This window comes from Protopterus annectens, chromosome 3.part0 (assembly GCF_019279795.1).
Source record: "Protopterus annectens isolate FY-2018-M chromosome 3.part0, PAN1.0, whole genome shotgun sequence".
Taxonomy (NCBI): domain Eukaryota; kingdom Metazoa; phylum Chordata; order Ceratodontiformes; family Protopteridae; genus Protopterus; species Protopterus annectens.
This window is the reverse complement of record NC_056731.1, coordinates 747,311,850-747,335,579: the sequence shown is the minus strand read 5'-3', so window position 1 is coordinate 747,335,579 and position 23,730 is coordinate 747,311,850. Positions and strand designations below refer to the sequence as shown.

The 23,730-nt window shown below is 37.7% G+C and overlaps 1 protein-coding gene across 2 annotated transcripts; it reads left to right on the top strand.

The window, feature by feature from the left end:
• The first annotated feature begins 8,327 nt into the window (after positions 1 to 8,327).
• Positions 8,328 to 21,988, top strand: LOC122797276 (C-C motif chemokine 4-like). 2 transcript variants are annotated; one of them, XM_044066117.1, is made up of 3 exons: positions 8,328 to 8,491; positions 18,197 to 18,311; positions 20,568 to 21,988. In XM_044066117.1, exons 1-3 carry the CDS (start codon positions 8,419 to 8,421, stop codon positions 20,665 to 20,667), a joined length of 288 nt encoding a protein of 95 aa, XP_043922052.1. In that variant the 5' UTR covers positions 8,328 to 8,418; the 3' UTR covers positions 20,668 to 21,988. The 2 variants fall into 2 exon arrangements, with proteins under 2 accessions (XP_043922052.1, XP_043922051.1); XM_044066116.1 differs by having other exon boundaries at positions 8,337 to 8,491; positions 18,194 to 18,311.
• Positions 21,989 to 23,730: the final 1,742 nt, after the last annotated feature.

The window sequence follows — 23,730 nt, the reverse complement described above, 5'->3', positions numbered from 1 at the left end:
GGCAGTTTGGGATTACCCGATTTGAAGGGGTATTTCAGAGCTACACAGTTAAGGCTCCTATACATAGCGCAAGCAGAAACCCGTACTTCAAAGTAGAAAGGGATGATGATGAAACGGGGAAGTTCAAGAAACAACGAGAGACTGGGAGTTTGGATGCAGATCCTTAAGGAGAGTAACAATAACCATACAGGATATTATATTCATAAAGTAGCAGAAAATATTCTAAAAATTAAGCCGACATGGTAATTGAGAAAGGAGACTCTGCTGATAAGGATGACTGCAATTAGGGATACAGACAAATCATCCAAAACAAAGAATAGCCATCAGTAAAGGTGGAAACCCACAATTTAATACATAAAATAAAAATAAAAAAAATCACATAACTAGGTAGAGGGTAATAAGCCCAACTACCTACCTCAAACCAGTTTCGGCTGTAATAGCCTTCTTCAGTGAGTAAATATGAGCCAACAAAAAACACTCATGTATATATAGTGCTACATACAGTTCATTGGTGCATTTATAACTGGTCATTAAGCCCAGGTGGTAACAAAGCCCCTAACTTAATAATCCATTTGTGTTCCTTAAAATTGAGTATATCATGCCATTCTGATTTGCCCCTACATTTACCTACAATACAATCTATAACAGTAAAATAAAAAGATGCAGTATTGTGTTTACACGTTTGTTTGTTTGTGTCTTTCGGCTTTTCCCGGTTAGGGGTCACCACAGAGGAACTCCAGTCCACTAATGATTGGCAGTTGATTTTTATGTACCGGCTTGCCAGGCCTGACACACAACCTTCAACAAAGGTACACCCATTCACGCATGTCTCCACGCAGAAGACGCTCTAGCTGAGAATTGAACCGGAAAGTGTCTTACTGTGAGGCAACAATGCCACCGCAGCACCACCACTGCATTATTAGGACATGTTCCTAATATCACTGAGATGCTCCCCAATCCTGAGACAAAAAGATCTAGAAGTTTGTCCCACATAGAATGAGGAGCATGAGCAAGTGACTAAAGGGATAACTCACTCTGTGCTGCAGTTAGCCCAAAAGTTAATATTGAAAACTACTGAAGTATTGCGACTACTGACTTCCCTCATTTTCTGAACCCTATTACAATGAGTGCAATGACCACATGGCATGCAGTCCAACAATGGGCCACCTGTGAGTGTGCGTTGAGTGGGAACAATAGAACTAGGTCCCACCCTCTTATAGTGGCTAAAGAGGGAACCCAATGTATGTCCTCTCCTAAATGAAAAGGAGCATCTATCACTCAGAAAAGGGTGTAATCTCTTCTCGGCCATAAGAATGTTCCAATGTTGATTATATTCATAAACCCCCATGTGTTACATCCATATGTGGTCACCAGACGAACCAAAGGATTGGAAAGATCTCTTGGTTTGTCCTTGTATTGTAACAATTTAATTCTGTCTAGAGTGGAAGCCCAATGACAAGCAGTGTTAATTGTACCAGAAGGGTAACCTCTCTCATGAAAACGATGTATCAAATCATCCCTAGTATCTTCAAATGTTTGCTGGCTTGAACAAATCCTTTAAATTCTGAGGAATTATGATTTGGGGATATTCCTGATGATATGTCGGGGGTGGAAGCTAGTTGCATGCAAAAGCGAGTTATACTGAAGGAATTTCCTGAAAACCCATGTGGCTAAGGTATCATCAGGATTCCTGCTAACCTCAATGTCAAGGAAAACAATTATCATTGAGATAGCCAATAAACTCATGCAAGTATGTTTCATCCGACTTCCACACCACCCAACAATCATCCAGATATCGCCTCCAAATATCTAATTCATCAATATATAAATTGTGACTAGAGTCATAAATGATAACCTCCTCAATGTAGGCCATAAATAGGTCAGCATAAATGGATGCAAAAGAGGCACCCATTGCTGTACCTTTGACCTGCCAAAAACATTGGTCCTGGAAGTAGAATACATTACTCGTAAGGACATATTCAGCCAGGCATACTAAAAAAGTATTAAAGCCTGGTTGGTATAAACCAGATCTTCCCAACCAAAAATCCAAAGCCTGCAAACTTGCCCAGTGGGGAATGTTTGTAAAGAGAGAGGTTACATCCAAGGTACACATCAGCCAATGAGGCTCCAATTGCATGTCAGATACGATATCCAAAAACTGAGTTGTATCCTGAATTCTGGCCCGTACCATAGATAGTAGTGGTTTAAAACAATGTGTTAAATATTCAGAAAGTGGTTCAGTGATGGATCCCTGCCTTGATACTATTGGTCTTCCAGGGAGACATCTAGCATCCTTATGTATTTTAAGTAGTAATTAAAAGTACTGTTTACTCGGGGATGAAACTAGCAACTGGTGTCTAACAGACTCAGTAATGATACCCTCTTCCTTGGCTTGTGTCAAAAAAGAGTCAATTTTGGTCTTAAAATAACTGGTTGGAGCCAATGGCATAGCCATATAATACTTGTTATCACCCAGTTGTCTTAATGCTTCTTCATTGTAATTGACCCAATCTTGAATCACTATCGCACCACCCTTGTCTGCTTGTACAATGACAATTTCCTTGTTATTTTTACGATCCTCTATGCATTGTGCCTCCTCCTTGGAAAGATTGTTATAGGATTCCTGAAAATCCCTGAGGTTACTATGTAAATCCTTTAAGACATTGGCCTGAAAAATGGATACTACATGTGACATAGGTGGAGTAAAAGTAGATTTTTTTTTAATCTAAACTCTGGAACTTCCTGGATGGTATAGGTTCACAGGTAGGTACTAGGCTATTGGCCCAAGGGCCTATGTGAGCCTAACCAGCAAGGTTCCATAGCTTACGCCACCCAAGAATGTTATTTTCCTGTGCCACTGTCCAGCAGAGACACATAAGTGATCCCCGGGGTGCATTTCCTATTTCCCATCCACTCATCAAGATTTTTCTTGAAGAGTGCTAATGAAGAACTTTGCTTGACATAGATGGGTAACTTGTTCCAGAGTATAGGAAGTCTCTGGGACAGGAATTTATCCCTCCAGCATGTCCTGTTTATTGTGGTGACAAGGTTTAGGTCCCTAGAGCATGTAGCTCAGAGGGATTAGGATTTCTTTAGGTGTAGCATGTCCAGCAGCTCTGGGTTTGGCATAGCTTTATATGTTAGGCAGAGATCACCTCGGAGTAGGCGATATGCTATGGAGTAAAGCTGGAGTTTTTTGAGATGGTCAGTGTAGGGCATTTGTTTGAGGCCAGTAATCCTCTTTGTGAGGTACTTCTGTGGCCTTTCCAGCTGCTGCAGATGTCTTGTGAGGTACATTCCAAAAGGGGAGTTGTACTCTATAATGGGTCTAATGAGTGACGGGTAGAGGGGAACAATGACCTCTTTTTCAAAAAACAATCTGAGATTAAGTAAACGACAGAAACTGACCACATCCTCTGCTAGATTATATTCTGGAACAAAAAAGCCAGGGACAAAATTAAGGCCTTTGGTTAAAACTTTAATTTGTTATTCGGAGAGGTGTACAGAGGAAATGTTGTGTACATTCATAAAGTCACCTAATGTTCTATCATCAGTTGTAGCAGACCCTCCAAACCCTCCACCGGTTTGGCATTTCTTGTGCTTCCTCCCCCCTTGTCTGTACCTGAACCAAAAGGGTGTGACAAACTACTTCTTTTGGGATCAGGTGAGGCATCTGTGTGGTTACCCTCCCCTTCAGTATTAGAGGAAGTCTCATCCCCTGATGTGTAACTCAATGAATCAGAGCTTCACTTCAAAACAGATTTGGGTCTTTTTCTCTTGGGGGCTAAAGGTTTACTATTCAGAAGCCTAAACGTGACATTCCTAAGAATATCAAATGGTTTGCCTCTTTCATAGTCCCCTATGTCCCTTTGGAACTTTTTCAATTATTTATCCTTTAATACCTGTTCTATCTTGAGTAATTCTGTTTTTAACTGATTAACCCGAGAGGTAAAAGACCCACTTAACTCAAATTTATTAACCTCCATGCAAAGTGTTTCCACCTCCTAAATCCCTTGTTTGACAGCTTGTTCATAAAAGCCAGCTAATGCATCCACAAAGCCCAAGGATGCAGATTGTTGAATCTGCGTCCACTCATCAGTTAACTGTTCATCAATATTATGTATCAAGGGCTGTACCTTCACCCTCAAACCTCATGGTGTGATCTTTTTAAGTTGATAAGCCTTGAACAGGCGTAAATGCCAAACATTGGTTTGAAGACCCTTCATGCTTTTACCCAACTTAAAAAACATAGTTGCATATTGTTTGTCCGGGTCCTGGATCACCCCCGTAGATTGATTATCCATATCAGATAAACCTAAACCAAAAATGGCCAAATCATTCATGTCAGAGGCCAAGCCTTTCATAAGTGGAGTCAAAGCCATGTTGCAAAAAAAAAAATATAAAAAAAATATGTAAAAAATAATAATAGTAAACAGTACTAACGGACTAGTCAGCTATGCCCACAACAGTGATGAGACAAAAATCCCCAATCAAAGGCCAACCGTTTAGAGAAATAAGTATATATATCTTAGACACAAAAAATAGGTCCAACATAATATTTGTATTCTGTCAATTCCACATGATATAAGAGTGTTCAAATTGTTTTCATTAGTGTATATATTGTTTCAGGCATAAATAGACCCAAAAAAATTGAGAGCCTGATCACTATAAGCCCCAATGATACAATGACTAGCCCTTGTAACCTGAATAAAACATAAAAATCACAATGCTGCGTATCACAATGGGTAAAAATTACAACACAGACCAAAACCACCATATAGGTGGAATGTTGAATGAGGTAAAATATCAACCCTAACACATGTAATGTCCTAAAGACCAAAAAATAGGGGATACCTCTCCATAAATAGCAGTGAAACAATAGCTAGCCCCTGTGGTAATGTGGGAATAATGAAACTTCCCTTACAAAAACCACAATGCTGAGTATCATCATAATCAGAATTAGGTGAACACCAAATTGAACCAATAGATGCAGTCCAAAATGTTCACTAAATGAAACAACCATACTCAGATACAATGACCATATTTATATGGTGGACCCACAAATAGTGTCAATGCTTGATCAACCAATAAACAGTATGTATTGCCCCAGTTATATTGTCTGTATAAACTCTTGTAGGCAAAATGACAGTCCCTATAAACATTCAACAAAGTAGAAAAATATAATAAATATATATAATGCAACAAGGCCGACCCCAAAACCTGAATAGCATATTATTTTAACACATATAATAGTTGAATAATGAAACAATGGAATAGTAAAAAACTAGCTCCCAAGAGAAAAGAGAGTCACTGTTCAACCCAAATCGATCCAAAGAAAGATGCTGCTGCAGATGTTTTGTGAGGTACATTCCAAAAGGGGCATTGTACTCTATAATGGGTCTAATGAGTGTCAAGTAGAGGGGAACAATGACCTCTTCTTTCCTGGATGAGAACCCTTTTATGATGAGGTGTGCTACGTAGAAGGACTTCCTGACTACTGTGGTGATTGGACTATCAAAGGAGAGACTACTGTCCACCTGGGTCCCAAGGTCTCTTATCACACATTCGGTGTTAAGTAGATTGCTGCCTATGTGGTAGTTCATGGGTACAGAGATTTTACCTAAGGGGATGACACTGCATGTTTTGGCATTGAGCTTGAGGCCATGGCTCTGACACCAGGCATCTGTCTCAGCGAGGCCCTTCTGTAGGATGTCCACATCATTTGGGGACTTGACCATAGCTCCTAGTTTGCAGTCATCTGCGAACTTCATCAGCCAGAGGCCTTCTGTGTTAGTCTGTACTTCAGAGAAGTAGATACCAAACAGGAGAGGTCCCAGGACGGAACCCTGTGGTACTCCACTTGTCACTGCTTTGAGGTCAGATTTGGAGTCTGCAACTTTTACAGTGTGGGTTCTGTCAGTGAGCCAGTTGGCAACCCATCTTGTGACGTAGGGATTTATACCTAGTTTAGTGAGTTTAGCTATAATTCCAGAATGGGGGATGGTGTTGAAAGCCTTGGCGAGGTCAAGATAGGCTGTGTGAACCACCTTACCCTCATCTACAGCTTTGGTGACTGCCTCAAAGAAGTTGATCAGGTTCAGGAGGCATGATCTGCCTTTCACAAACCCGAACTGGGTGGGATCCAGAGTTTGGAGGTTACCAATGTCTTTGTTTATGAGTTTGATGATGATACGTTCCATGGCCTTGCAGACCAGGCTTTTCAGGCTAATAGGTCGATAGTTCCCGGGATCAGTGGTGGCTTCCCCTTTGTGGAGTGGGATAACTGTTGCTGTGCACCATTCAGTGGGCACAAAGCCTGATGCGAGGCTATTATTGAACATGGTGCTTAAGTGGGGAGCCAGTTCGTTCTGAAGTTCGTGTAAATGTTGAGAACAAATAGAGAGGGAAAGGTAACAGAATGGAAAGAAGCCAAGAATTTATTTGGACTGTAGGCTAAAGGTTGCCTTCCCTATCAAGGATTGATGTCAGAGTATAGGCAAAGAGAAAGAAATGGGGGGTGTTAAGTGAAAGACCAATATTGGTAGAGTTTTTAGTAGAATCTAGAACAGAAGCTGCTGTTAAAAAAGGAATAATTATTGGAGCATAGTAAATATTGCATGATAACTATAAGAATCAATTACAAGAGGTTAGAAAGGATTGGGAAGAGACTGGCTAAGCAATTCACAATGAAAGAATGGGGGATATATGTATGTATGTATGTATGTCTCCTAAATATGCAACAAAGTCTAGAAGATTTAGGATCTTTGCTTGGAAGTGTTTACATAGGTATTTTTATACCCCAAGTAGACTCCAAAGAATTTTTCCTCAGGTAGACAGCAAATGTTAGAGGTGTGATGAGGAAGAAAGAGGGTAATTGGGAAAATATTTTGGGGAGCATAATGAGTTGGCAGACTTCAAAGATTATCTGCAGACTGCTCTGGGTGATACTGGGTGAGCAAATTGATGTAACTAAGGACATGATTTTTTTTTTAGCTACGACACAGAATCAGAATTATCTATACATAATAAGGCCTTGCTGAGTCTAATTGTGGTGGCTGCAAAAAAAGCAGTTACTAGAAAACGTCTACCCTGCTTCCCTTCCCTGCTGTCCTCTTATGCTCTGACCTACGTCTACTATCTCTCCCACCTCGTCTTGACTGTCTTTTTTCTTCTCCTCTCTTACTTATGACTCTGGCCTTGTGCCATTTCTTTTCTTTCCTTCATACTCCTTCTACTTCTCTTCCCTTCGAGCTTTTATTGTAATCTACATGGCTGTTGCCTTACTGCATAACCATATGTTTTAGGTAAACTTGCTTTGAATTCGACAGAACATTGTGTATGAGTTTAAATATTTGAGTTCCTTTAATGTATGCTGATTTTTGATTACTAGTTGATTTAAATGTATATTTTTATGTGTAAGTCTTTATTAACAATTTGTCTATCTGTCTTGCTTATGTTATGTGTGGAGCTTTTCTCCCCGGGCCTCTACTGAAAATGGACATATATCCAGCTAGACTAGCCCGGTCAACAAATGTAAAATAAATAAAAAAATAAATAAAATAAAAATGCAAATCTAAGTCTAAAACAACTTTACTAGAAGTTGTGAATATATTAACAGAGATAAAACAACTGAAATTAGGATCTTTATAAAAGGGTAGGAGCAAATTACACAAGAAAAAAATGGAAACTGTGAGCACAATATGTGCAGAAGAAGAATGAGGTTTAAAAGAAGGTAGTATTTCAATGAGTTATGTAATTATTGACTCACAATGACTGGATAGATTATAAGAGATGTATAATGTTTGCAAATGAAATCATGTCAATATGGTTTGTGATGATTAATTTTTACAACTAAAATCATAACAATATATTTTGTTTTCTTTTATATAAATGTTTGATTACCTATGTCATACATGATAATTTAATACATATGTTTCCTGTTATAAAAAATTAAATAAAATAAAAAACAGAGAATAAAGAAGCATTGCTGAGTAAAGTACTGGGGAAACTCCAGATGAAATATTTAAACTATTATCACTTTGCTCAGCTGAATCATGCTTGTTTTCTACCATATTATGAAGATGTGAAGTTCCCTTTTATTAATTGTTATTATTAGTGCAAACAAACCCATGTTATCAAGAAGACCACTGCTTTCTGGGACAGTCCAGATTACTTTTTTCATAAAGCTGTTATTAGAATAAACTGCATATGTTATGATATTCTGATTCTTTAATTTAGGTTGAACCCTACCAAATAGGGGAGGGGATTCCCTCTACACCTCCACATACCCAAATGTATGCTTACAATGGAAATTCAAGACCCTGTAGCCTATAAATATGAACAGATCACACATTATCTAGAGACTTCAGAGAGACGCTACTGTCAAGTACTTTATCACAATACACTGATTCGCCAAAAATGTCCATGATTCAGCTCGCTTGTATAGCCATACTGCTGGTCACATTCTGTTCTCACACTTTGTCTGTACCTGGTAAGTATTTGTTACTTTGTATTCTAGTTTCTGTTGTATGTAGAGTTGTCTTGTTGAACATGCAGTGTGGTAGTTCTATGTACATTGAATAAATAGGTCTGATGTTAATTCTAACAAAGAGAAGTGGCATTTGAGTGCAACTACATTCTAGGTTATCTGTGCTAGTTATACGAATGTGACACCCAACAGCAGCAGCTCTGCTGATTTGTATATATAGCCCTATAGAATCTTGACTTCATGTGCCATACAACTTTATTTATTATTATACTAAATTCTCATCTTGGCTTATGCTATGTATATCACAGCACATGGATTTTAAAATTATTTATTTAGTTTGTGCAATTAAATGTGTGAGAATTTAAAAATGACATATATTTAATCATGGCTTCAGGATGTACATTTTGTTAAATTAATTTTGTTTTGGGTTGAGGACTAGCATTTGGAAGATAGTATGCAATTCAAAAAATCCGGGCTACATCCTTGATAGTCATTTCTGCTTTAATTTTATTATATCTACTTTATCCTATTTAGGTTTGCAAAAGAATAGGAGTCTTTCCTAGTAAGCAGTGGTTATAAAGCAAAGAACAATTCCTAGATGGATTGCCAGTCCATCTTCCACCCCTCACCCCCCCCCCCATCACACATACACACACATAAAATGCTCTTTCAATTAATGCATGTTCTTAATTGCCCTACTAATTGTCAATATATAACCATTAATAATACCAAACTTTCACATAAATGATAACCTACAGAACTGTATAAATTAACTCATGAGTGCTTTACATGTATAATATGCGCATGCTTATATATGTGTATATGCGCATACACACTGCTCTCTTAGTGAATACGTTTTTCATTGCCCTACTACTAGTTGTCGAAATATAAGCACTAATAATATCAAATTTTCACATAAATGATAAGCTAAAGAACTGTTTAATCTGACTGAACTCATGAGTGCTTTAAGAGTATTTGATGATAAATTAATCCTTTAGAAAATGGAGTATTTATGCAAACAGCATTTTGTACTATCATGCATCAAGGTCAAACTTTTTCTTTTATTTCATTCTGATCAAACTGCTACAAAAATCTCTGTAGCCCATGTAGAATTTACCACTATCTGAAATATTTTTCATACCTCAAAACCTAACATTCTATTGACATGTGATGATTTCTTGGTGCAAGAATAGCTGTGATGTCACAATGTGATTACATGCTAGAAGGAAGCTGAAAGTTTTAATGAACACTGTATTTGTATTCTAGTTTACTTTATAAATTGTTTTGTTGATAAACATATACATAAGCTGGACCACAAGTGAACAGTAATTATCCATGCCAAATAAAAATAAAATAAATACCTTAATGAAATAAGTTTGAAAACAAACATAGCAAAGCAATTTTAAGACAAGAGATTGTCTTACAAAGAAGAAGCACAGTAAGCAGTACTATAGAATTTTAGCACAATATCAGCTTACTGTTCTGATAAGAAAATAACCTAAATTAATTAAACTAAATCATCTTAAAAGTGTACCAGGTTGTCATTCAGTATTAAACACCTATGTGCAGTAAGTGCAGAAGAGTACCATGTAACTCTTAGACAGGTAGAGCTTTGATGAAGAAGAGAAGAGAAGACATGGAAAAGAGTTCAGCACCTGATGTTCTATGGGATGATGTGTCAAATATTGGGGACAACAGTCAAGAAGGTTTTATTTCTGCAGTGTAGGTTGCACTCAGAAACGGAGAAAGAGAGAGACAGAGAAAGTTATGACGAGGGGGAAAAACAGAGTGCCCACTAGAGACTTAAATGGAAAAGAGCAGGGCAGTGTGGGCCAGTGACCTATGTCAATGAGTTTGCTCACCACAAATAAGCAAAACAGACCCAAAACCTTTCAGTGGCAGACAGCCACCCAACTCCTGCATGATGCATATGATTTGCATTTTTGATCCCTGTATACAGGCTGAAGTGTATGTTCAAATACTAACATTTTCTGTAGTTTAAATGTATGAGAGAGAAATACCGTGGTTAGAATGAGGAGAGTATGTCCATTGGCTAGGATAAGCACCCTTTACAAAATACACCAGATTATTACTGCTGTGAATTATACCTGGGACTGCATATCACTGGGCATGAGCACGTGAAGGTTGTGCAGACCTCTGATGGGTGTTTATTTACAGGCATCCTACCCTATTATCACATTACCCCAGCATTCCAGCACCTGCACTAGCTGCCCACATACTGGTATGAAACTATGTACTGCGTACTGCCATTCCACACATTATACTGCTTTCAAAATGCTGGTGTTAGTATTTTTTGCCTTGTATAGGTGCTTTAATCCACCCTTAAAGAGCTGCTGCTTCCATATTGACCTGCCTGTGTCCTCCAGTCAGTCATTCAAAAAGCTTGTATTTCTAGGACTGAGCCTGCTTGGATCTTTGCTTATCAAACCCATACATTGCAATTTGCTACTGCAGTGCTTTCAGCAGTGCTCTACAGGGAATAAACTCAAGAAGTCTGTCAGGCTGAACCTCTATGTACTAGCCTGGTATAAATTACTTTATTGAACTTTTCTGTTAATTTGCATGCAAATGTATATTATTTTTGTTTTCAGTATGTTACTTTTTCTGGTATTTATTGTTTTGTTTTTTGCTAATTTACTTAATTCTATTTGCACAAACTACATGCTGTGGTTGGGTTTAAATTAGCCGTTGAGGCTGAGACTGCAGAACTGGTTTCACATACAGGAAGTTACTGATGCAGCAAGATGCCCACAAAGAGATTTGATAGCTTTTGCAGAGTTTTGTCAACCTGACCCAACAAAAACAGTACAGAAGAGCTAAATTCCTAAACATCAAAACTGTGTGGCAGTCTCAACCAGTTTTATTTTACTTTATTTATTTGATAAGGTAAAAGTTCAAACATCAAGCTGTTAAGAGGCTGAAATGAGAAGACTAAATCAATGGAATCACTAAAGCATAGAAAATATACCTGTTTACCCTGCCACACTCATGCCACATATTTATTCCCACTCTGGGATCACAGAGACTTAGGGGAATGTGGCATATTATTTTCCCTAGGCTGTGTGACTTCTCAGTTAAGTCCCATTTCTGGATTTTTTTTCGGCTTAGAATTCAAATATTGGCTTGGCATCAGTTTGAATGCTAAGCTTCTACAGGGAAACATAATTTCCAGTAGTGTCTGAGGTGGTCAGAAGGGTAGTGACAGTCTTTTATCTAGACCACAGAACATTTATCACATTTATCGAATCTGATACAGTGCCACTTGGCTTTATAGGTTCATAGGTTCATACTAGGCTATCTGGCCTGGGGCATTTATAAGCCTAGCCCGAGTGTGTTTGGCTTTCGCCACCCTTGATTTGAGTTTGCTGTGCCCTTTTTAAGGTTAGTTTACTGTGCCTCTGTCTAATAGTGACACAGAAGTAATCCCCGGGGTAAACCTACGATCTCCCAACCACTCATCAAGATTCCTCTTGAAGAGAGTCAGTGAGGTGCTCTGCCTAACATGGACTGGAATTCTATTCCAGAGCGAAGGGAGCCTCTGGGTTATGAATCTGTCCCTCCAGCATGTTCTATTTATTTCTGTGCTGAGGTTCAAGTCCCTCGAGCGCGTGGTTCTAAGGGATTTAGATTTACTGAGATGGAGTATGTCCATTAATTCTGGGTTGGACATAGCTTTGTATGTCAGGCATAGATCGCCTCGAAGTAGGCAGTAAGCAACTGAGTAGAGCTGGAGTTTTTTTAACCGGGCAGCAAATGGGATTTGTTTGATTCCCTTGATTCTCTTTGTGAGGTACTTTTGGGGTCTTTCTAGTTGCTGCAGGTGTCGGGTAAGGTACATCCCAAAAGGGGCATTGTATTCTATGATGGGCCTGATGAGGGATGAATAAAGGGGCACTATTACCTCACTTTATCTAGATGTGAATCCTTTCGTGATAAGGTGGGCTATGTAGAAGGTCTTTCTAACCAATTTGGCAATGTGGTTGTCAAAGGAGCGATTGCTATCAATTTGGGTCCCCAGGTCCCTAATTACTTCTTCTGTACTTAATGGGTTACCACCTATGTGGTAATTTGTGGGCACTTTGTTTTTGCCAAAGGGTATGACTATACACTTTTTGGCATTTAGCTTTAGGCCATGGCTCTGGCACCAGTTATCCATCTCTGTGAGACCTTTTTGGAGGATGGTCGTGTCAGCTGGAGAGTCAATTATGGTGCCCAGTTTGCAGTCATCTGCGAACTTGGTCAGCCATAGTCCTCCCGTGTTGGCCTGTACCTCGGAGAAGTATATGCCGAACAAGAGAGGTCCCAGGACAGAGCCTTGTGGGACACCACTTGTAACCGGTTTCGAGTCTGACATGGCTCCGGCAATTCTGACTTTGTGGGTTCTGTTTTTGAGCCAGTTAGCAACCCATCTTGTGACACAGGGGTTTATATTTAAGCTGGATAGCTTATGTATGATGCCCGAGTGAGGTATTGTGTCAAATACCTTTGCGAGGTCCAGATAGGCTGTGTGGACTACCTTCCCTTCATCTATGGCCTTGGTGACTGTTTTGAAAAAGTCAACCAGGTTCAAGAGGCTAGGATCTAGTGTCTGTAGGTCCCCAATGTCTTTGTTTATGAGTTCCATGATGATCCTCTCTATGGCCTTGTAGATAAGGCTAGTCAGGCTTATGGGGCGATAGTTACCAGGGTCCATTGAGGCACCACCTTTGTGGAGTGGGACCACTGTTGCTGTATGCCATTCTTTGGGTACATATCCTGTAGTGAGGCTGAGATTGTACAGCAGTTTTAAGTGAGAGTTTAGTTCTTCTTGGAGTTCATGTAGGATGCAACCCGGGACACCGTCAATTCCCATTGAAGCAGTGTTTTTTGCTTTGGAGAGGGCAGCTTTCACCTGAGCATCTGAGATGTTAGGGAGGCTGCACTCTGCTGGGATAGATATTTGCTCTTTTGGGGGGGAAGTGGGGGAGAAGTTTGCACTGAACCTGTCTGCCAGGATGTTGGCAATGTCTGTGGGTTCAGTGTATTTTTTGTCATTTAGAATCAACTCTGAGCATATCTGGGAGTTGCATCCCAGGTTACTAACATAGCTAAAGAAAGCCTTGTGATTGTCTTTAGTGTCCTGTGCAATTTTTCTCTCGAAGCTGGTCTTGGAGGATTTTATGAGGGATCGTAATTTTTGCTAGTACTGATCAGAGATACCTTCCCTTTTAGGGATTTTGCTCTATCATGTAGTAGCTTCCTCCTTCTGTTGTATAACTTATTTATGGCTGGGGTCCACCAGACTGGAAGCCTGCCTTTGGACGATTGGGTCTTGGTTTTGTTTGGGATAGCATGACCCATGCCTTCCTGGAAGTGTCCATAGAATGCGTTTATATAGGATTCTGTGGTTTGGGCCATAGTTTCCATAGACTGAATTTCAGATTGGTATCAGAAGGATCAGTTATGAACAGTAAGAAATTAGCTGCATATAGAATAATAAACAATCTTAGCTTGTGACGAGTGACCATATTTGTAAACGGGCTACAGGGAAGAGATCCCAGAAATGCACCTTGAGGAGAATTACAGGACAGATGTGGTAAAAAGGGAGTTGTCATCTAATCCTAAGAAATAATTCCCATTAAGGTAGTTAGAGAAACGTGGTAAATAGTGGAGTGAAAACTGTATCTTCCAGCTAATTTAGGCAAATGTGTCAAAGTATTCAAGTAGTCTGTGAAGTAAACACAGTTAGTACTAATCTTCTGACAGTCAGCAGAGAGGAGCATGGCTATGAGTTGGTAGTAAGCTGCTTTCTATAGTCCAGGGTTTGATTCCCTCAAAGTCCATTTGCCTTCTGTGTGGCATTAAGCAAGTCACCTAACCAGACAGTACACCAAGCTAACTGTAAAACTGTTAGACTCCTCAATGGCCTTGAGAACCATATAACTAGAATTCACCTATAAAGCAAGTCTAATTAGCATTCCTCTCTCTCTCTGTCTCTCTTTCTTTATCAACAGCTCTAGCAAGTCACAAAAGATTGGTGAGGTATACTCCTTAAAGAAATGGATGAAAGTAGTAAACCAATTGGTTGAATGTTAGATAAGAAGGATTGGGTCACCTTTGGTAGAACAATAATGGCTGCAGATTTCCAGAGGTCTAAAAAAGTAAAACTTGTTAGAGAGATCTTGAAAGAATGCAGAAAAAGAAACTGTGTTAGGCCTTCAGGAACATGTGATGGAGTCTATCTTCCCCCAGTTTTCCATTAAATGGAAGTTTTCAAAGCAGTGTGTTAGAATCAGAAAGGCAGACCATTTCAAGGAGAAACAATGGCAGGAAATCAAAGGGGAAAAAGTAGTATAAGAAACTACTGTCTGAAATGGAGGCTGAAGAAGGAACAAGGAAAGAATGAGAACTGGTAGCATAAAGTAACCAAGGCTATTTAGGAACGAGCTTTCATTTTTGTTAAAAGAGCTGTGCATGACCTCATTAGCATAAGCTTTGGAGGCTTTGCCAGGTTGGACAAGGTTATTCAGACATCATTTTAATTTTAAGAATTTAACCTCAATAAAAATTACCATATAAAATAACAATAAAAACTTGTCTTCAACTGAATATGTTTTTAAGAGCTTTTCATCAAGATCTTTTGGGTCTTTAATTTCAAATATCCAAATTCCAGACATGTTAGCCTCAAAAGTTGTTACTTAATAGCATAATAATCTAAAACATTAATTGAGAAATCTGTAAAATAAACTCCTCATCTCACAATCAATTGCCTGTCATTGGCATTCTTGGCAAAAACGCATTTTACTAGATGAAACAAAGGATTGTCCATGAATTTTTTATTTTTATCAATTACTCTTTACAATATTCTTTTCATATAAACAATTACAAGAAAAAGACAGGTTACAGTAATCAAACCTAGCCCATTATTCCGAAACACAACTCTGATATACATATAGGGATGTGAACACATCTAGATAAGGCACTATTCATAGTCTTGCCCTCTCTCCTTAAGTTTGTACTGAAAATCCATGAAGAGTAGAGTTACGTCTTTATGCAGGTAATGTCAGCAGAGGATGTTCATGCTGACTACGGAAATATGAAGGTGTTTTAATAAACACACCTCCTTAATGGCAGAAGCATAACATGCTTAAGGCATAATCATTATGGAAAGAGTTATTATGAAGATAATGTGTATTACACATTTGCATATTACTATAATTCATAGAGATAAATGTAAAAGGGCCTCATTTGCATGCAAAACACAGAAAGGACTCTGCACTTAATGCTTGTAAGCACCAATTTACCTGGGGAATATGGAAGTTAGGTAACAATTAATTATCTGAAAGGGGAAAATGAATATTTACTATCATACTTTTAAAAGGAGGTGCAATTATTGACTTAAATGCAAGAAATGTTTGTTTTATTGTATTTTAGTGCTTGTGCATACATGGATAAACTAATGAAAGTACTGTTGGGGGGAATAATTCATTTTGGTGTCATGTGAGTGCTTTTACATACATGGACAAACTACTGAAGGGATAACTGGCAGAATGTACAAACTTCTGAAGGAATTGTTGGGGGAAATAATTCATTTTGGTGTCAATGAAGTACTTGTGCATACATAGTTAAAATACTGAAAGGATCTTTCCCAGAAATGGTGTCATTTACTGCTTGTACAATTATGGTTAAACTACTGAAGGGACTGCTGTGAAAATGGTGTCATTTAAGTACTTGTGTATACATTGTTAAACTATAAAAGGAAATGATGGGGAAATTGTTGTCATTGAGTGCTTGTACATACCTAATTAAAGTACTGAAGGGACAGCTGGGGGCAAGTTCATGGACTGCAAAGTAGATATCAGGGTGGCACAACATTTTTAGCAATAGATGTGTGTATGGTGTGGCTGTTGGACTACGAATCTCAAGAACATTTCATCAGAATATGCTGCTTTACACAATTTCTCATTTACATCTCATTATACTTAATTTGTTTACAGGTATTGTGCATTAGTGTGAATGGTCTCTTTGAATCATGCCTTATCTACAAACATCATGGATACCTCTACCACATCACAGTTGTACAATGATTATGAATACAGCACACACACACACACACACACACACACACACTTTCCAATCACCTCACCCTTGCAGAAATGCAGATACAAATGGTGAAGTAGTTCAACTTACCAAGCACACACTTCCACTTTCAGTTGTTCAGTAATAAATTCTCTACATATTAATGCTGTGATGGTGAGCTATTTGAGCAAATTCCTAACATTATATAATGCATTTACTACTTTACCATGTCTGAGTTTAAGCAGAATATTACAGAGCAGTAATATGGTAATGTAGAGGATGCCATGAACTTATAAAAGGACTACGCAGCAGAAGCAGACATTGTTTCTGTATACACAGATCTGTGTAGTATTGCTGTGACTCTGAAATCATTCTGCCTTTGCTGTGATTTTTGTAACTGCCTGCTTTTGGTCTTGCAATTGGTTATAGAAAAGAGTAAATCAGTGCTTCTGACAGCTATTTACAGAAGGATCCACCATAATAACACAGGTATAAAGTGTTGTAGATCTCCATGTGTAATATCAAAATCTTAGCGCAGGATCTTGTATAACTGCACACGTGTATTTGTGTCTGAACATGTATCTCAGCATACTCGTGTATACATCTGATCCTTGTTTGTGTTGTTAGCGATTTATTGCCTTTGGTAGCCTGTCTGAGATATATAAATAGAATGATGTGCTTATTATTACCGTAGAGGGATTACTTGAACTCTGGCATAGAGTACTAACTGTGTTACAAACCGATAATTCTGATTTTGTAAGGTATATTTGTTTGTCTTGCAAAATATGCTCTTCTGTCATGTGACTTTTACACTACGCATGTCTGTGCATTTTTGGTTTGTTTTATTATAGTAAAACTGCATGTATATACAGCTTATGTTTTCTCATTTGTCTTGCAAGAAAGTAGTTCATTGATGACAGCTAAACAAAAATAACTCTCTCATGACACAGTATTGTTTATTCACTTAATGAAATAAAAAAAATACTAGAATTAAACTAGCACTCTGCAACCCAAATATGCCCACAACATTATAAATACTACCGGAGATTTCTCAAAAACAAGAAAAAGGACAAACTCCCTTAACCCAGCTGTAGGCCAGTCTCATTCTAAACCACATGACTTCTACTCACTAGAAAGTTAACTTACATGCAAACTAACACACGCATTTTAATACCTGCTTTCACACATATACACACAAAACAACCTTGCATACACACACATGTACCCTATGTTATGCCAATTTAACAGTCAAACATACCTACTTTTAATGATACTTCTGACACCTTCTCTTCTTAAACACTACTACTCCCCATTATTCACAATGAAATGGGAACTGATAAGAAAATACGATTCATATGTCAAATGAATGAGTATTCAACAAAGCCATTTTTTATACGTGTGCATATGTGTGTATATGCATACGTGTGTGTGTGTGTGTGTGTGTGTGTGTGTGTGTGTGTATATATATATATATATATATATATATATATATATATATATATCTGTATATATATATATTTATTTTTTTATATATATTTTGAGAGACAGAAAAGAAAGAACTGTGTGTCTAGATGTATATATGAAGACAGACAGAAACGACTAACTGTGTGTTTTCTATTATTTCAGCAGCTATAAATCCTAACCCATCCTACTGCTGCTTCGCATATGCTAGCAATCATATCCCAAGGAACCGTGTAACTGGTTATTTTCAAACAAGCTCCAAATGTTCCCTGAAAGCAGTCATGTAAGTATTGTAATTAATATGTAGAACAGCTTGATATAAGCAGTTACCATGTTTTTGCAGTAACATACTTAGATGCAATTGCTTTGTGCAAAAATGTCTGTCATATTTTTTGCACTAATTTTATGAGCAATAAGATAACATTGTCCTTTCACGTTTGTCTGTTTGGTATAAGACATACAATGTTTCATGAAAACGTAGAGTGTTTGCATAATGCTCAGTCTTAAGCCTTAATGTACAGCTTGTTATATACTACCATACTGTACATACACCCTGTTACATGTTATGATTGCTTGTTAACTGGATGCTACGGTAGATCACTACATATGGCTTTATGTGCCGTGCTTTCATGTGTACATTATTGTGTATTGTTTCCAAATTCACATTGCTACATGCTTCTCTTTAATGCACACCACATGCTGCATTGCTTTATTGTGCATTAACTGATATAAATGAAGCCCCTGTTCACCAGTCACTTGTGCTAGAAAAGTAAATCATCTTTTGTGCTTCTTCTCATGCAATATGATACAATGAAATGAAATGAGGAAACACACACTTTGACAAGAGACCACTGGTGAACAGAGATAGTCAGCCTCTTAAACCTACTCTTTGCAAGCAGAAGAATCCCAAGACTATTACAGGAATGAAGCCTATATGACACAGGAATGTGTCACTGTATAAGGCACATGAGTCAAAATCATTACATAGAGATATGATAGAGATCGAAGCCAGAAATTACACATATAAACACAGACATAGACACACACACACACACACACACACACACACACACACACACACACACACACGGACATGTAAACGTACATAAACACACACACATACACACAGGCACACATGGGCACACACATACAGTTGTGTATAAGCACAGTGCAAACACCCACGCAATGTACTCTCCTGTACACACAAAAGTGTGGGCATGCACATATACACACAGGCTCATATACATGCACACCTAAGCACACTAAAGCACAAGAGTGAGCAGACAAATACACACAAAATGTACATGCCTATATATTCTAATGGAGGAACATGCATATGTGCTAACTCACAGAACTACAACACATGCACATACACGTACACAACTAAATATACTAAAGCACAGGAATGTACACATACACACGTACACACACACACACACACACACACACACACACACACACACACACACACACTCTCAGAATGTGCATGTCTATTTATACTAACGCATACACTACTCAGTCAGACTCATATGAACACAAGACATACCCATATACAAACACACACAAGTATAAGTCGCAACACACATATATACTTTCAATTTGTAGTTCAGTGCTGGTTTATTTTTTTTTTTTGTAATTAATGCTTTGCACTTTAATGGAGCATCCCATCACTTTTGTTTGCACCGCTTATCAAAGGAGAAGCTATATTTTCTTTTCCTTGTTAAATGGCATCCGGTTTAAGTTGAATTTTACCTCTGTTTCAGATAAATGTTGTTTCCAAGAAAAATATGGCTTATTTTTCATTGTTCTTCTTGCTTTTCCATAAGATTATTGAAACAATGCAGTCAGTGCATACTACACATTTAAGAACTAAAATAATTAGCATTTTACATAACAAGAAAGGACAAACCATTGCAAACATTATATAACCCCAGACATGTGGTTAAGGTGTGGGATATGATATGTTATGATATATGATATGATATGATGTAGTCTCTCCACTGTTTTTTGATCATTTGGGCTTTGGTCTTGTGACCAAATCAGAGCAGCACTGTGTATATCTCAGCATAGTCCATACACATATCATATAGATGGGTGTGTATGTATATATATATATATATATATATATATATATATATATATATATATATATATATATAGAGAGAGAGAGAGAGATATGGCAAAGTACACAAAAGCATGTAATATTCTGTATCCTAGCCCACCAGCGGCTACATTCATTCATGGCATTATCCGTTTCACTGTTTATGTTGTCGCCTGTGTAGTAACCCAGTTACATAAACAGATATGTCCACTCCAGTATGAAGCAAAATGCAGGGTTGCTTATTTTGGTTCTCCTTCTGCAGAATATCTTATAATCACAATAGTTTTATTCAGACTCCACATCATATGGGAACTGTCATTGCTTCATTATCTGGGCAGCACTTAGCCTAATTACCTAGTGCTTAAATAACCTATGTACTGTTGAGTACCTCTTTCATCTTATCATTCTTAAAGAGCTTCCTTATTTTTTTCTCTACAGACTTGTTACACGGAGGGGTAAACAGATTTGTGTTGATCCGCAACAAACCTGGGTTCAGACCTACATAAATGACTTGACGCAAACTAATATTCAAGGATAAAAAGAATGGAAGAGCAAAACAATTCATTTTAAATACTGCACCTGAAAACAGTTCTCAGACTCTATTTTTCCTCAATTATTATAATAAAATACTAATATCATCATTAGATGTATCTTTACACTTTTAATTGTTGTTTAAATGTTGTCGGTTTTCAACTGTTTCCAACTATAGCAGCTTAGACAACACACTACATTTGTCACTTTAGTTGTCAATTTCATTTTCTTAGTAAAGGTTCTTGTACGTTAACTGTCAATAAAATGTAAGAAGAATCACAATGGCTATTCTGATAAGCTTGTAACCTGAAAGTAAAAGCTAGGTAGCAAATGCAAACAGTGTGTGTGTGTGTGTGTGTGTGTGTGTGTGTGTGTGTGTGTGTGTGTGTGTGTGTGTGTGTGTGTTTCATAATTTAGTAGTAATTAGGAAATGAATACCATTATCGAACCCACTTTAACCGTGTAGTCATGCACAAGGAATGCCCGCACTGGAACAGTTAAGTTATATCCTCCCAAACATAAACTATCCTTTTTTAATATGGCATTTCAGGATAAGCTAGAGCATTCCACAAACATTCTCTGGGAATATTACCATTTTGCTGTTAGAATTTTCAACAGGAGTAACATACAGATATGGCTGATCAATGAGGTAGCCAGCCACCAGACTCCTGCACAAGATCAATGTCATCTGTTCATATATGAAGAGCATAGGACCCCAAATAGTTCATGTGAGCCACAACTATGTGCAGCACTTTATCTTGCCTAAAACATTATGCCAGACATGGGCATTAGGAAGGCATGGCTCCCTGTATAGATTGCTGCATCCTGTATGAAATAGCTGTGGTGTGTAAAATGGATTGGGTCAAGCTAGGCTGTGGATCATGATTCAAGCATGAGTGTATTCCTTGGATATGTAGTGCAGAATTCCCATGTGTTATAGTGACTGCGGACAAGGCAGGTATGAAGAAAGTAACACCTGAGACTTTTATTAAGGTTAACATGATACTTTTATGGTATACCGATGCCTTTCAAAAATCTTTCTGTTCCAAAGTCCCATCCTTCAAAACACATGATCATGCATGTGGGCACACAAGAGCAAACACAGACACACATATGTACAAAAATCTACAAATGTGCAAACAAATATGTAACGTCATGTCCACATACGGATTCACTTCAGAATCTCGAAATTCCGAAACATCAAATGTCATATAATCAAGACCATATTAATGTCATATAATCAAGACCATATTTTCAATGTTTTGGAATACAAATCCAAAAAAAAAAAAACAATTTAAATGTTTCTGCAGGGGGCAAGCCCCCCTACACCCCACACACACACCCACTACTTAAATATACCAACTCCGAGATCACACTACAGCGAGGAAAAGTGAAATCTCCCATTCCGCGCTGTATGCAGATCCCTATTCTGAAACTTCGATCATATGGTCTCGACCATATGAATTTTGAGGTTTCAGACTTTTGAGATTCTGAAGGGAAACCCACATACACACATACACGCATGCAGACACACACACACACACACACACACACACACACACACATACACACACACACATGAATCTGTAATGAAAAAATTTAGTCCAGCTTACATCATGCTGCAAAACATTGTAATTAAAACATGTAAAGTACATAATAAAGGAAGCATACAATCTCACACACAAAACATTACTCAAAGCAAATAAGCATTTTGGAGCCCCTGCAGTCATAATCTCTAAAGTCAAACAAACTCATAGAAAAGAAAAAATTAAGAAAAAGAAGAAAGTCACTTTTGCCTTTTTGTTATAGTCACATACCTCAGTCATTATATTGCAGCACAGACAAGAAAGGAAGGCTTGACATCCGGAGATATTGACATTATCAAAATGAGATTGCATAATAATGAAAAATTACATTGATGAAACTGCAAATGCCAAACTATAGTGCTCTTGATCATATATATGCCCTAACACACATACACACACACACACACACACAAACACACACGCGCACGCAGTCCAAGCAAAACCACTAATGATCAAGAACTGTGTCTGCATATGTTGCAGGGCTAACATATATATCATTCTATCATTATTTTCTTTATATTTCAGTGTCTAAACACTTTGTCATTTCAAGGCAGTCAAAACTAATCCATTTTGGAAACACAAGGATGAAGCATACTCTCTATACTCTGGATTTCATCTAGTTTAAAAAGGGGTAAATGTGCAATGAAGCCCATGAAGATCTACTTGATGTATTGCATCCCTGCCACCCTCTAGAATGGTAATTAAAATGCACACTGCCTTTGCCTTTTCTATTTATACTTGTGTAATCATGAAAAGTGATCATCGCCACCACCATCATATTTCTTTGATTTCATTATCATGTAAATGTACGTTAGTCTGTCATCAGGTAATGCAAAGTAATAAATCATTGTTTATGACTCTAAAATTAACTGTGTCTATAAAATAAGCCACATGATCTGAATGACCCTTCTGTTTAATATACCATACTGTTTTTTGATTATGACAAATGTAGACAGATGCACCAACTATGAAAACAATCTAAAGAGGAAAAATCTAGTGTCAGTGCAATGAAATTTGAATTCAAGCACTTAACTTGCAGAAATGCAGTCAACATACAAGTTGTTCATTTTACTCCATACCAAAACACAAGGGGAAAACAGTGATGCGGTAACTAGATCAGAACGGAATGGTCTTTTCATCAACTTTTATTTTGCTGAGCATTTTAGTGTTTATTCCTAGTATGTGTTTTTGAGGCAATTCTGGTTTCCTTGAAAATACTATTCAGAGAAGAAATTCACTGTGTTGCTTAAAATGTTAAGATACATTTGTATCAGGCACAATAAACCAGAATTTTGTATAAATTTAATACTGACAGAAGCTGAATGTTATATATGTTAATATTGCATTATTATGCATTCCACATCACTGTTAAACAATGCATTTCATTTTGATGCTCCAAATATACAGTAGAAAACATATTATTGAATTATAGTTGTTTCTGGTATTTGATTTAAAGATTGTTTTATGAATATTTTTAATGTTTA

Coding starts and splice junctions, on each gene's coding strand:
- LOC122797276 (XM_044066116.1), top strand. CDS start 8,419: ATGTCCATGATTCAGCTCGCTTGTATAGCCATACTGCTGGTCACATTC. Junction 8,492..18,193: donor TCACACTTTGTCTGTACCTG/GTAAGTATTTGT, acceptor CTATTATTTCAG/CAGCTATAAATCCTAACCCA. Junction 18,312..20,567: donor TGTTCCCTGAAAGCAGTCAT/GTAAGTATTGTA, acceptor TTTTCTCTACAG/ACTTGTTACACGGAGGGGTA.